This window comes from Hetaerina americana, unplaced genomic scaffold, assembly GCF_022747635.1.
Source record: "Hetaerina americana unplaced genomic scaffold, ioHetAmer1.1.p SCAF_5, whole genome shotgun sequence".
Lineage (NCBI taxonomy): Eukaryota > Metazoa > Arthropoda > Insecta > Odonata > Calopterygidae > Hetaerina > Hetaerina americana.
In genome coordinates, this window is record NW_027287095.1 from 91,695,184 (window position 1) to 91,709,341 (window position 14,158).

General features: G+C 38.1%; 1 protein-coding gene across 1 annotated transcript in view; it reads right to left on the bottom strand.

The window, feature by feature from the left end:
• The window catches only part of LOC139694170 (WD repeat-containing protein 11-like), a 55,880-nt gene extending 43,777 nt beyond the window's left edge, over positions 1-12,103 (bottom strand). The window contains exons 1-8 of the mRNA XM_071592600.1: positions 12,007-12,103; positions 11,390-11,601; positions 11,194-11,305; positions 10,828-10,987; positions 8,115-8,342; positions 2,364-2,592; positions 1,523-1,691; positions 1,329-1,446 (exon numbers count right to left, since the gene is read on the bottom strand). Coding sequence (XP_071448701.1) covers positions 1,329-1,446; positions 1,523-1,691; positions 2,364-2,592; positions 8,115-8,342; positions 10,828-10,987; positions 11,194-11,305; positions 11,390-11,586 — 1,213 coding nt within the window. The 5' untranslated portion in view covers positions 11,587-11,601; positions 12,007-12,103. The remainder of the gene's footprint in view (positions 1-1,328; positions 1,447-1,522; positions 1,692-2,363; positions 2,593-8,114; positions 8,343-10,827; positions 10,988-11,193; positions 11,306-11,389; positions 11,602-12,006) is intronic.
• Between the last annotated feature and the right edge of the window lie 2,055 nt (positions 12,104-14,158).

The window sequence follows — 14,158 nt, forward strand, 5'->3', positions numbered from 1 at the left end:
CATGGAAGTCATCCATGTGACATGATAAAAACTGGGTATTATCCAGAAAAATACATGCTGAAACTAATACAAAAACCCTTGGCCTTTTGTGAACATAAAAACATTTCCTATTTGATCTTGTGAAGTTCTTCTTTGGCATTAAAAGGGACGAGGTAAGACTCACCCTGCAGAGTGGGTCCCCCCCTTAGGAGCAAAGCTGCTTGCTTCCCTGCTTCCAAGAACCTAATGTTGGGTAGGAGGGTGCTTAAAAGGGGTGCGATGCAAGTGACATGTGTATGATGTAAGTTCCCGAGTCTCCCGCTAGAATGTGAGTCCTTCCTCAACTCAGAACAGAGGACATTGGGGTGAGTAACATCGCTTGTGCAGTGTGTACAGGGAAGGGTGGAGCAATATGGAAGCCATCGTTGAAGAAATTTTTTTCCTGCGAAATTTTTTTATGCTTTCAGGGATTGAGAATAAAAACAATTGTCCATCAAAGGCAAGGTGTGCTTTTGCGACATAAAATTCAATACTTTGGCATTGAGCTCCACTTTGCATTTTAGATAAACATAACATGGTAGGCATGCTATCATTCATTCAATATAGATTTTTTGATTTCCTGACATACACCACAGATGTTTTTTTATTAACTGATACTCATGGCTCATAAGTCAATTAAAAGCATTGAAAAATACCACAGGAAAAACAGCTTGATGGTTGAGAGACAAATTATGAACCTTTGGATCTTTTCTTGCTTTTGGTCTACTTAAAACTTTCCCACTCAAAGGAAAAAGACTTGTCAGCATTCCAGAGATAGATAAAAATTCGATGAAGGAGCTTATGAGCATTCCAGGATGCTTTCAAAAAGTGGAAACACCATTGGGATAAGTTTACAAATAAGTTGGAAAGGAGACTACCTTGAAGGGGACCCTGACCATTTAGTTGTCACTGAAGTATTTATTTGTAATAAAAAGTTTGGGAACTTTTTGAACAGACCTCATACTCAAGAACAATGTAAAACTAAAAATTCTATTTTCTGGTCCGATCCAATTCCACTGATTACCCATGAAGACAACAAGCTAAAGTAGTCAAGCAGTCTCCCTTCAGAACCACCTCTAAAAAGAATTGAAATATATTGCAAAACAAGAAACATAAGGGCTTAAAATTGGCCTCTCTTGAGATTTTAGGAACAAATTACAAAAATTGAGACCAATGACAGGCAAGAGTTTAGAAAGCCAATTTTAAAACTATGGTATGAAATATGACTCCGTTATTTCAATCAAAATTTTTCAAAACTTTAGTTGACAAGTGGTTATTGTATAATTACTTTACTTAGTGAAGGTACATACCAAAAGGGTTTTCGACTGGAGATGTGATAGACACAGCCTGCCGCCTTCGAAACTTCACGCTGATGCTACCAGAGTCATGCAAGCAAAACAAGGCATCTCGCTGCTTTGCAGAAATCACCTGGGAAAGTTCAAAACTTCAATAGATAGCATAAGGGAAATCAATGGGATACCATGACCACATCACGGAATCTAACCTGGGTGAGCGGAGAGGCAGTTTTCTCCAGAGGGATAATGCCAACAGTTTGATTTATGTGCAGATCCAAAAGAAGAGCTTCACGGGGATAGACCAGCATCAGGTGATGCCTCAGGGAATTGTGGTACAGCAACTGAAGACATTCACTTGCTGTCATCAGATCATCTGGCCTGTAAATATGTTCATTTGAAAGTTGCTACAAGCCATCTGCTCCTGCCTACCCTTTTACAAGCAATTTAATACACTATCCAAAGGAATTTCAATGCTATACAGACTGACAACACCAATACCATGACGAATTTCTAGTCAGTACATTTTGTCTTTTCTCCATATATACTTCAACAAATACTCTTCTAGTTAACTGCCAAGGAATAGCAAAAATGGAAATAATTACAATGCCTAAATCAACAGAGTTCAACATCCAGCCAGATTGTAAAATCACCTCCACTTCTCCAAGGTAAAGTACACAGTATACCTGTACATGCACTCAGTTATTGAATATACTCAGGTATGTGTGGTTCTCATCCTTTCTGGTGATTAATTATGAGATGCAATCAAAATAATTAATAATCCAGTCTACATTACTATGCCACAAGTTTGGACTCACTCAGAATGAAACGACGATGAAAGCCATTTTCATTCACTGCGTGCGATTTAAGTGATCGTTTTTCATTGAAATCAAAATGAGAAAATGGACATCATGATCATAATTGGTAAATCAGAAAGGAATCAAAACGTAACCGGTAAGGCAACAGTGCCCGACTGATTTGAGTGATTTCAGCACATGCTGAAGCACAAATGCATCACAAGAAGGGGAAACTGGATCCGAGTCAATTCCTCACTTTGGCTTGGTCTCCCCCACCACGAGATCCTTCATGAGCCTTCGCAGCCGGTCCCGGGTGCCCTGTTTCTCTTCTGTGCCAGCTGACATTAGGTTGGGGTTGCTGCTCGCAAGTTGTTGTTGCTGCTGGACGGCCCTTGGACTTGATATGTAGAACTTCCGACCATTACTCGATGGCACGCGAGATGGCGTGAAATCATCGGCAAAGAGAATGCAGTCTTGGCACAAAACTACAGATAAGTAAGGGGAGAATAACAAATCAGTCTTTCACAAAAGGTAAAAAATAGGTACAGGAGAACCTTGCACAATAAGCATAATTCATGCCGGAATCTTTCTTTTTAAGTGAAATATTAATGAAACACAATGATTATTCCCAAACAGATCAATGTAAAATACAATAACGCATTCTACAGGGTCTGGACATTAAATCCGGACAATCACGCGTTTCCTCAAATGGGATTTCCTCGCCGGGTTAACAAAACCTCCCCCAGACTTCTCCAAAGCATTACACTTAGCCAAAATATCGTATACAGTTGATCTGGGATGCCAGAAGAAGAATCGAACTATTTCAAACGATAATGCACAGTGTGAACACATTTGATAATAGCGGCCCTTTGATTGTACTCTGCACTTGTACGTAACATCTCGGCCATTTTGAGGTTATGACTGTTTACTAGATGCCTATAGCTTTCAAGACCGCCAATCACGACCTCCAGTGATACTACGATATGGCGGAATATTCAAATCGAAATTTGGCCAGATTAAAGTGACGCACCCTGTATACTGAAAGAGATAAATTGTGTAAAAGTTTTATTCAAAGAAAATTTTTTCAAGAAACAAGAAGAGAAACAAGCCATAAATTGAACCATAGAAAAGCATGGTTCATTGTTGCCAATGAGTGACATTGATCCAATGAGGATATTTAAATAAATAATGTCAATATTTTCACATTGAGGAAATGGAATAGGACTTCTACAGCTTTCTTTCCCATGAAACTCTTCCTTGGAAATGTGTATCCAGAAGGCAGTGAGCGTAGAGGATTATTATAATGTCAGAAAAGTGTTCCATCATACATTTCCAAGAAAAGAAATTAGCAGCAAGTTGGACTTTAGGATTTATATCAATTCTTGCGTGTGTGTGTGTAATCTTTCATCATCAGAGATCAACAGACAATATTCAAGAAGCTTCCAAAGAAACTGCGGAAGATGCCACAACAGTAACTTTTAACGGAGTCATCCGCTAATGTGCATTCCAATGCAACAATTTCAGAGTGTAAAAATCATTCGCCTTGACTGGGATGCCAGTCAAGGCGAATGATTTTTACCCTCTGGAATTGTTGCATTGAAATGCACATTAGCGGATGACTCCGTCATAAGTTACTGTTGCGGCATCTCCCGCAGTTCCTTTGGAATTTGTCAAGGTATAAACAGACTAAGTGTTTAAAAGTTGGCATCAACCTCGTGGACTGTGGCGCGTCGCGCACGAATACGAATACCTGTGACATTGTATGTACGGTATTTCGTCACAACATCTTGTTCCTTTAAAAGCCCCAAAATTTCAGAGTTTAAGAGAACGCCTCGGTAGCTTAAGTGGCTAAAGCACTCGACCGGATATTGAGGGATCTGGGTTTGAATCCCAGTCAAGGCGAATGATTTTTACACTCTGAAAATGTTGCATTCAAGAAGCTCTTAGATCTTCCACCAAAGAGCAGCAACGAGGAAAATATAAAGTGATGGTTGTGGTCGGTCGGAGGGATTGAAATATTATGGAAATTTCAATTCTCTCATGTGAGTTCATTAGTTCTACAGTCTGTTTGCATGCCAATTAAAGTTTCTCATGCCTATCCATTTTCATTAACATAGAATTAATAAATGTTGATGTAGGTGTCTTTGCACCTGAAATATGACACCAAATATGACACAACAACACCAATTGCCCCCAAAAAAAACTTTAATGGAGTATTTCAAGTAAAAAATCAATGAAAAAAAGACAAAAATTAAAATTTATTAAATTGTTAGATTATAAGTTCATCCCAATCCAAGATATGTGAAGGGTAAGGGGGAGTCAAGGATATGCAGTATTCATGATTTTTTATACCAGTACAGTCACACTGATTGACTGCCAAAAATACACATACCAGTACAAACATATTGTGGCAATATGGCAATGCAACACTATGAAAATCCATTAAAATCATTAAAATGAACAATAAATCATTATCAATAATTTCCTCTTTGATATCATTATACTTATGATTCAAATTGCCCAATGAATGGATTAATATCTGCAATACAGATACAGGTTCGTTCGGAAAATAAGTGTACTGACTCCTGGGCTGGGCGCGCCTGGAGCGGCGCGCCCAGCACCGCTCTGACAGGCTGCGATTGGAGGGGGTTATGTTGGCAAGCGACGCTGAAAAAGGCAGTCGGCTCTGAGCTGTGGTGTAGTGAGGAGCTCTGTTAACGCGAACCTCCACGCTTCGACCCACGTCACGGAACGCGATGCCGAAGTTTTTGGAGCAGCGTTATTCCATCAAATTTGCGGTAAAGCTTGGGAAATCGTCTACCGAAACTGTCGGTATGATTAACCAGGCTTACGGGGAGTCAGCCATGTCCAGAAACATGATCTTTCGGTGGCACAAGATGTTCGTGGAGGGCAGAGAAGAGGTCGACGACGAGTCTTCGAGAGGTTCCCGATGATGCCTTCGCGGGAGCGTTCCAGGAATGGGAACGCCGCTGGAACAAGTGTATCGACTCACAAGGGTCCTATTTTGAGGAATATTAGCTTAAGATATGTAAAAGTTTAATAAATTTTTTTTCCTGAGCTCAGTACACTTATTTTCCAGACAAACCCTGTAGTCAGCAACTAGCAAATGGAAGGCCCCTGTTTTTTTAATTCACAATAATGCCACTATCATGCATATGAGGTCCACAAAATTCCCAAAATTTTTGAAAAGCATCGCTCCAGCTGGTTATTTTTTAATCTGCTTGGAGGAATTGTGTTGGTGGAAACTTCCCGAGTAACAACCTTCAACCAGTTCATTGATACCTTGTTTTATTGATTAGTTATGGCTATTTATGTGAAGGGGTGTTCGTAGAGTGAAGGAACCCAAGGAAATGAGCTCTCTGAAGGAGCAGCGTTGTTCCGTGGAATTCTGCGTGAAACTCTGCAAATCCACCACAGAAACTTTTGAATGCATCACGAATACCAACATAAAGGCCAGGCAGTCAACACAGAGTACTACCTTGAGGATTGTGAAATGCCTAAGAGAGAGAATCAGGCGAAAATGACCGGAACTATGCAGGAACAGCACATGGTTTTTTCATCATGACAATGCACAATTCACCTGGCTAAATCATCTCTCAGAACTCGTGACTTTTTACCCAAGAACAAAAATCCTGTGCTTCCCCACCCACCCTACTCACCAGACCTTGTCCCATGAGACTTTTTCTTATTCCCCAAACTAAAAACCCTGCTCAAAGGAGAAAGATTTGCCATCTTTCTAGAGGTAGAGAAAAATTCAACGGACAAGCTTACGCGCATTCTGACAGAAGCGTTCCAGGATTGTTTCGAGAAGTGGAAACACTGTTGGGATAAGTGCACATTTTGGGGAGGAGAATAGTAATAAGGCAACCCAGACCAATAATGTTTGGTTGATGTGTTTTTGTTGCAATAAAACGTTTGAGAACTTTTTGAACAGACCTCATTTTTATTTTTTATTGCGCATTACTTGTAAACAATGTCCATGTTTATTTTTGCCAAACTCATCATTACATTGTAACTTCAATCATGGAAGAGATAATACACATTTAGTTCAGCAGTCTTGTGTTGTATCTAGGAGAGTTTCTCAACCCTCCCCTTCACTTATTTTTAACAAATTGCCCCTAATTTAAAAGGTAAACCCATTGTAAATAGGTTTCACGCTGAACTTAAGAAGCTACTACTAATCAAGTGATATTACAGTGCGAATAAGTTTACAAGTCATAACCTGTGATTGTCAGCTGTGTTAAATGTATCTACTGTTTTAGTGTATGTTTGTACATTTTATAAGGGCTATATACGAGGGTCATCCGGAAAGTAGTACCCGTTCGTGCCGCATGAAGTGCTGACGACGCGAGTAGCCGCTGGACGAGGTCAGATAGCTTCAGTGGCTTGTCTGCCTTCTCTGAGCCAAGTTGCGTGACGCTAGCATTGCCTGTGTTGTTTCTGTGATTGTTTACAATGTTTAAAAAAATTGAGAACGCCGCCAGTTGTGAAGTGAGGGCAGTGATTAAATTCCTCAATGCAAGAAACGTTCGCCCATGTGATATTCATCGCCAATTAAAGGAGGTGTATGGAGACAATGTAATGGACGAGTCGTCTGTTCGGCGGTGGTGTCGCAACTTCAACATGGGGAGGGGGAACACACACGACGATGAGCGTTCGGGGAGACCGTCTGTCATTACAGACCAACTGGTGAGCTCAGTTGACGAATTTGTGAGGAACGATCGGCGCGTCACAATTGATGACATCTGTGAGCATTTTCCCAATGTTTCTCGAACAATTGTTCATGAAATTGTTAAACACCATCTGCATTATGCAAAAATTTGTGCAAGATGGGTCCCTCGCGTATCTCAATGAGCTGGCGGCGAAGGACTATGCAGCAGGAATACAGAAACTTGTCACACGTTATGACAAATGCCTTAATTTGCTTGGAGATTATGTTGAGAAGTAGTTTAAAGTATCCTCTTTCAAATAAAATTTTTTATGTTTGTTAATATTTACTTTTGTCTTTTTATTTCACGAACGGGTACTACTTTCCGGATGACCCTCGTATTTACATTTTATAAGGTATATATATTTACAGCTACATATATTTCACTTAGATGAGTATTTTCATTTACTATTCCAATTATATTTTCTGTGTAACTTTATGACTATTTTCTAAGTCGCATGCCTAAGCAACAGAACAATATAATAAAAAAAATAATTATTAAACTGCCAATAGTAATAACAGGAACTCCACATGGCAAGTAATTTTGCAGGACCCTTGAGCCCACATTATACAAAGATTCTACTGTAAATGTAAACCTGGTGTAAAACCAATCAAGGCAATATGAAAGATTCCCTCTGTAACAGGATGAAAATAAATTATTTTACATGCATTAGGTATGAGAATTAGGGATTGGGATGGTATGGTGGCTAGGCACACTGGGTTCCCACCCAGGAGGCCCAAATTCGAATCCTGGTGATGGTATATTTTTCAGTGATGTCCCAATCCTTAGTAGAGGTGCTTTATGGAGAGCCCTTAGAGTACTTTGGCTTCCGTCGAATGGGACGTTAAACAGTGGACTCCTTCGCACCTCCCATTAAGAGTACGCTCACACTGACACCAGGTTTCCCTCCATCCTTCTTCCTACCCCATCCACCCCTAATGGCACAAATGGCCTCCGCTGTCGGTTGCCATCCCTAAAGCTATTATAACTAGGTATGAAAATTATCCTGATTGCATTTATGTGCATGTGAAATGAGTAAGATTTAGAAATGTGTAATCTTATGTTAAATGTGTGATATACATTTCTGTTTTTGTCACAAATTTATGAAGTCTTAAGTATTGTTTGAACTATACCTATTATCAAGTATCAATTAAAACACTTAAATTACTCTACTTGTGATACACAAGATTTTTCCTGGAGTGGGAGTAATAAAATCTATTTATATATTGCTACAGGCTTTATATAAATACAGTGTTAACTGCCCCAAATATACTCACATGCTATCCTTGAGGCATCAAAAGGGTCAACACTGAAACTGACAAGATTTTCCGTGTATGTCTTCTTCCACAGCTTCGATTTGGCAGCGACATCCCACACCACAAGACAGTACGGGGGGTGAAGGGATGCCAAGTACAATGGGACGTGGTCTCTTTCCATGCCAGCATTTTCATTCTTGCTGTTGACGAAGTGCTGCTGTCGATTCCACAGAGACAGCCATTCCATATCTAGAAAGTAACATGCACACTTAAAGGAAATCACTTCACGAGTCTGCTCTCGTGGAGATTTTTGAAAGATTAGCAGCATGGGATGAATCCAGTGACATTGGAACCAAAGATTACACAACCATTGATTCACTTATAAACACTGCCAAGACAACACTAAAAAAAAACTAAAACACTCATATTACAACGAATCCTTCTTCAAATCATCATAATACTTAATCTCTCTTCCATTCCTATACACTATTCCTCATTCTGCTTTACGAACCCATTACATTCATCCCATTCCATCTGATTTCTCCTAGTGACTCGAAAAAGCACTGTACAATAGATTGCTGTGCTCATTAAGCAAATTCAATATTCTCTCTGACACTGAATTTGGTTTTATGAAAAAAAAATCAATTAAAAATGCAATATATGAATTAATTCATGATATTCTACTTTCACTAGACAAAAGAAATAATGCAATAGGTATTTTAAAAAGGCCTTTAACTCGGCTGAACTTACGGAAAATGGGTTCTCTGGGATAGCCAACCAATAGTTAAAATCTTTTTTACAGGAAGATCACAATCAATTAAAATGTATTCAGCTCAATCAAAATCATTCACAAACTCTGCTTCCTGGATGATAAAGAGAAGTGTTCCCCAAGAATCTATACTAGGTCTATACCTACTTTCTCTTCTATACATAAATGTACACAATCTCCCTTAATATTTTGTCAATGGGTCATTGTGTATGCATGCAGATGATAAAACTAACCAAACCTCCTCCAAGAACGTAAAACATGCTGTAGTGCAGAGAAACATTGACCACATGACTAACTGGTGTGAAGATAATTTGGCGTTCATTAACAATGAGGAAACAACATTCATCCTAATCAAAGAAAAACTATAGCCTCTCGCTTTTGGGGATAAATGGGTCTTTTCTTTAGGGTCCCATTGCATCAAAATTCATATGGGTACATATCTATGAGACCCTATCCTGGAAAAACTCATGTTGATTAAATAGGCTCTAAAGTTGGCACAGGATTTTGCCTCTTGAGAAAAATTGTGACCCTGGTTGATGATGCTATGGCTCTCTCAGTACACCATGCACTTATTCATTGTCAATAGAAATATGAAATAGCAATGTGGGCACACTCATATCATTTCATGTGCCTCTTAGGCTGCAAAAATAGGCAGTGAGAATCCTAGGTAAATTTCTAAGAGCAAGCAGTTGTAGACTTTTCTTTAAAAAAATTCAAAATTTTAACTCTTTCCTGCATGTGTCCTCCATGGTATCATCATTGTGTAGCAAAAAAAACATGTTCAAATTGACAACCAATGCTGATGTACATGAGTGCAAGACAAAAGGGTGTAATGATTTGAAAATAACCGTCATAGCTTGGCTACGTTTGCTAAGAACCCTTGTTATGCTGGAGTGGAATACCTGAAATCATTACTTAGAAAACTATGGTAAATAGATAATTTTTTGTTATTTATGCCTAAACTACATCAGTTCCTGTGCAGGCATCAATGCTACACAGCTGACGAATTCTTGTATCTTTGTTTAGAGAAATAATTTTCTTCTTATATATTCTGTCACAGCTTTTGTTCTTATTTTTGGCTCTGTGAATTGGTATTTCAATTCTTCTATTTGATTGAAATGCATTTTGTTTTTCTGCAACATTTGCAATCAATGTGATGCGTTCTAGTCATGTATTTTAGGAACCAATAAACATTAGTATTCCATACATATACAACAGTATTCAATAATCCAATTCCACTCAGAATAATCTGTTATTTCACATTTCCCATCTCCATTGAATTTCTCTAAGCAAATTTAATCTCTTCTTCTACCAAGCACATATCTTCTCTATTTGTTTTCCTTTCCTGTTATTTTGATGTTTCCACCTTTGTCTACATCAAAATCTCAAAAGCCTTCATTTTTATAATGAACATTTGAGCTTTTGCTTTAAAAGATGACATTTCTGAGCATTCCAATACAATGATCCATTATGAAGCTTTCACTATCTTCTCTTTATATCTGAACCTGCCTTCATTTAAAACACTTTTTTAAATTCTACCAGTTGCCCCAGTTTATGGCATCTTCTTTATACATTTAACTTAGTCTTCATATCTCCCCAAAACCTGACTAGCTTCGTTTGATTTAAATTTCTTCTAACCCATTTCTTATCACACTGATTTTTGATTGTGCTCATTAATGATTAAAATTTAGCCATTCTGCAAAATTCTACAGAATAATCTTTGAATGACATATATAATAACTAACTATGCAGACCTGTATAGCATCACTATGGCCACTTTAAGTAAAGCATGATATATAAGACAGTCCAATTTATAGCAAATTTATTAAATATACATAGCTACATAGCATTAATGCCCAATCCACAACACAGTTAACCACAACCTTTTCATAGGGGCCTTATACCATTTTACATTGGAATTTCATCCACAAGGTGAAGTTTTTCAACGAATTTGAAGGAAAATACCTAGAACGGGTTTATTTCCTTCTTGAAGTACTGCCTTCGGACTTCCTTGAGCAACATCCCATATTATTATGTGGCCAGTAGCATCTGACGAGGCCAATTCTAATGGAGCTGCTTCATGCAGCTGTCTAACTCCCAAATTGCCATCTTTCTCCCATTTCACCTGTAATGAATAAACAATTAAGTTCCTCTAGTCGCATTCAATGAATACTATTCACTAAGAAGATGCTCAGAAAAATTAATTTAGTAAACAAAACACAACATTAGCGGACAAAATATAAGTAAGGTCGAAGAACAAAGTTGGAGGAAATGCTGCTATTGACTTTCAAATCATATAACTCAAATTTTAAAATGAGGGCCGCCACATACCTTATTAACCATCGATTTATGTTTATCCAGACACTGAATTGGCTGAATATTTTTCGTATCAACAATAACGACAGAATAGTTCGATCCATACGCCAGAAGTCCATGGCATCCCCTACAAGAGATATCCAGGCGTTCATGTATAGCTAAATGACTTGGTAACATCGGCCTTATGGCATTTATATAGCATTATACATACCAATCAATTGCTCCTTGGTTCTGTAAATTGGCTAGACCAGTAATGGTGCGAGCAGCAACTCGAGGAATTTGACCAATAGCTGGCTTTTGCTGTTCACTAGAAATTGTCGTATACGGCTCTTCTACCGAAGATGATCTTTCAACTGCTATTTCTCGGGATCCTCTTCGCTTACTTCTCGCTTCTTCGGTCTCCACCATGGCTACGAAGTGTACCTGTGCAAAGAAAATTCTGCATATAAAGGGCAGGAACACCTCTGTTGCTACCACGTAGACGTGAAGACGATTTCCTGTTGATTATTCCTTATCGATTTTAAATGAAAATTCACCGCGGTCATTCTCGAATAGAGATTGTTTAACACATTGAGAGAAACCTCGTAGGTTCTACATGTGAAATTAAATTTTCTTTCAAATGATTACCGTCCTTAGTGAGGTTTCGTCGGACAATTCTGACTGCTTGCTACGTACATACTTTTAACAGATAATTTTCAATAGGGATGAAAGTAGTTTTTAAAACTGACAGCACTTTTACGGAACACTTTTCAACTGCTGCGTATTAGCTACAAACATAGAGGAGAAGTCACAGCTGAAAATTAATTAATTACGCCGAGAATTACTTACTGTTTGACAACAACTTCACATTTTCATGAACGAATGACGTGATAAGAGATAGTTCATTAAAGACTCGTTCAGTGATGGAGTGGAAGAACAATTCTTCTTAGGGTGAACGGCTCATTAAAAAAATGACTTGCGTTAAGGTGGTGGGCCAGTCCGATTCTATTTGTTCAGTTCCGCGCCATTTACCAATTGGTCGAACTCCACAACTATATACAACTCCCTACCAATGTACCCTGTCCTTTCTTTTTAACAGCTAAATATTTGTTTTACTTACCTTTACTCTCATCCTATATCCACCGCGCTGAATTTCAAAATGCTCTCAGCAATGCTTTTATCTACTTGGCTGACTGGCTAACTAAATCTTGGTGACCCATCGATCAATCATAGAGCGAATCTAACCAATTTTATGAATTTCGTGCCGACACCGTATATGCATGTTGGGCAGGAAGATTGGAGGAAGATGATTATTATAATCCAGTTTTTAGAGTCTTCAATGCTACCGGGATCGTCGACTGTGCAATGTTTCACGTTAACTAGGAAATAAGTGACGTTATCGATGCAATAAATAATCACTGTTACCTCCAGTAGTTTAAACTTTGCCAATTATTCGTTGATAAAAATTTAATTATTTTAGGCTAGCACCTGTAAGTAATTGTTTCAAAGTAGTTAAAGTGTCATTTCTATATAAGAACATTTAAAATATTTTCGCTAATGATTCTGTTATTAGTTTTTAAATGATTTACAGCCAAATAATGGTCGTAGTAATTCTGTACAATGAAAGGGTATGTATTTCTGTTTTTAGTTGAAACGCGTCAGTATATTTTAATGAGTAAACCAGAGGATTAAAAATCAAAATGGTACTTCATGGGTTGTAGCATTAAACAGAATTTTAATTCAATAGCTAATGAGTATTGAAATAGCTGCACATATTTTGTCTACATTTCATTGGGAAATATAAATGTGAAAAATTCTCCAAAGAGAACATCTGTATTTTTAAAAATATTTCTCTTTCATTCTCAATATAATCAAAACCTATTTCCTAGTTTTTGTTACTTATATTTAACCCTCATTATATAGTATGGTGGTGGTAACTAAATGAGTAGAACATGGGGTACAGAGGGGAGGGCCTGGGTTCACATACTGGTATGATTTACATTGGATGCCCTCCGCTCTACCCAAGCTGTGATTTTTCAGGCATGTACCTGATCCTCTTCCAGGGAAACTGCAGGCTGTGCAGGGAATGAGAAATTGGGCCTCAAATCTTGATGTGTGACGGAATGAGTTGAGCTTTACCCTTGTTTCTCAAACTAGTCTTTCGGTTGATTAGGTACCTTGGTTTACATCCTATTTTTTAGGAATGGGTGCTCAGCTAATAAATGCAGTTCTGGACTCGATCAAAGACAGATTACATTAGTGCAATTGATACTTGTGGACATTTTTCCATTTTTTAAGGTAATCTGTCGAATGCTTTTATTTTTCTTGTAATGTATCTCTTAAGATTCTATTCCAATGGAATAGCATTGAATCCCTATTAATTTTTTTTATTGATGAATTGAACATAGCTGATCATAATACATACCATTAAATAGCTACATTCAAAGGGGAAACATAGGAAATTGTATTCAGAAATGAGAAGCTTGCATTAGGCTTGTCTAATAAAACCTACTTCTACTCGAATAAACTGTTTGAAATCTCGTTCAAAATTATTGGGTACACCAGTACACTGTATCCCTCCTTTTACCTTGTGCAGGGCACACCTGACATCTTCTTTGAGGCCTGGACTTCTTCCAGGTCGGCCGTATCTTTTCAGCAAAGTGCCTCTCAACCAAACTTACTGATATACTCACTTCTCATTCTCCATCCAGGTGCTCAACTAAATTCTCTATATTATCTTCTTTCAAAAAAAGCTTATCCCTCTTGGAATCCATAATGGGATATATATATATATATATATATATATATATACATAACCATAAACACAGTAATCAACCCGAAGGTTGCTTTGGTAGGTGACGGTAGAGTTCACCCACTACTAAGCCTGACGGCATTTGAAATTCACACATCAGGTTAGTGGAGCCAGTTCCTTTCCCTGTACTGGTTATGGTTTCCCAGGAAGATCTGGTACCCGAAAAATCACAAAGATTGGGTGGAGCTG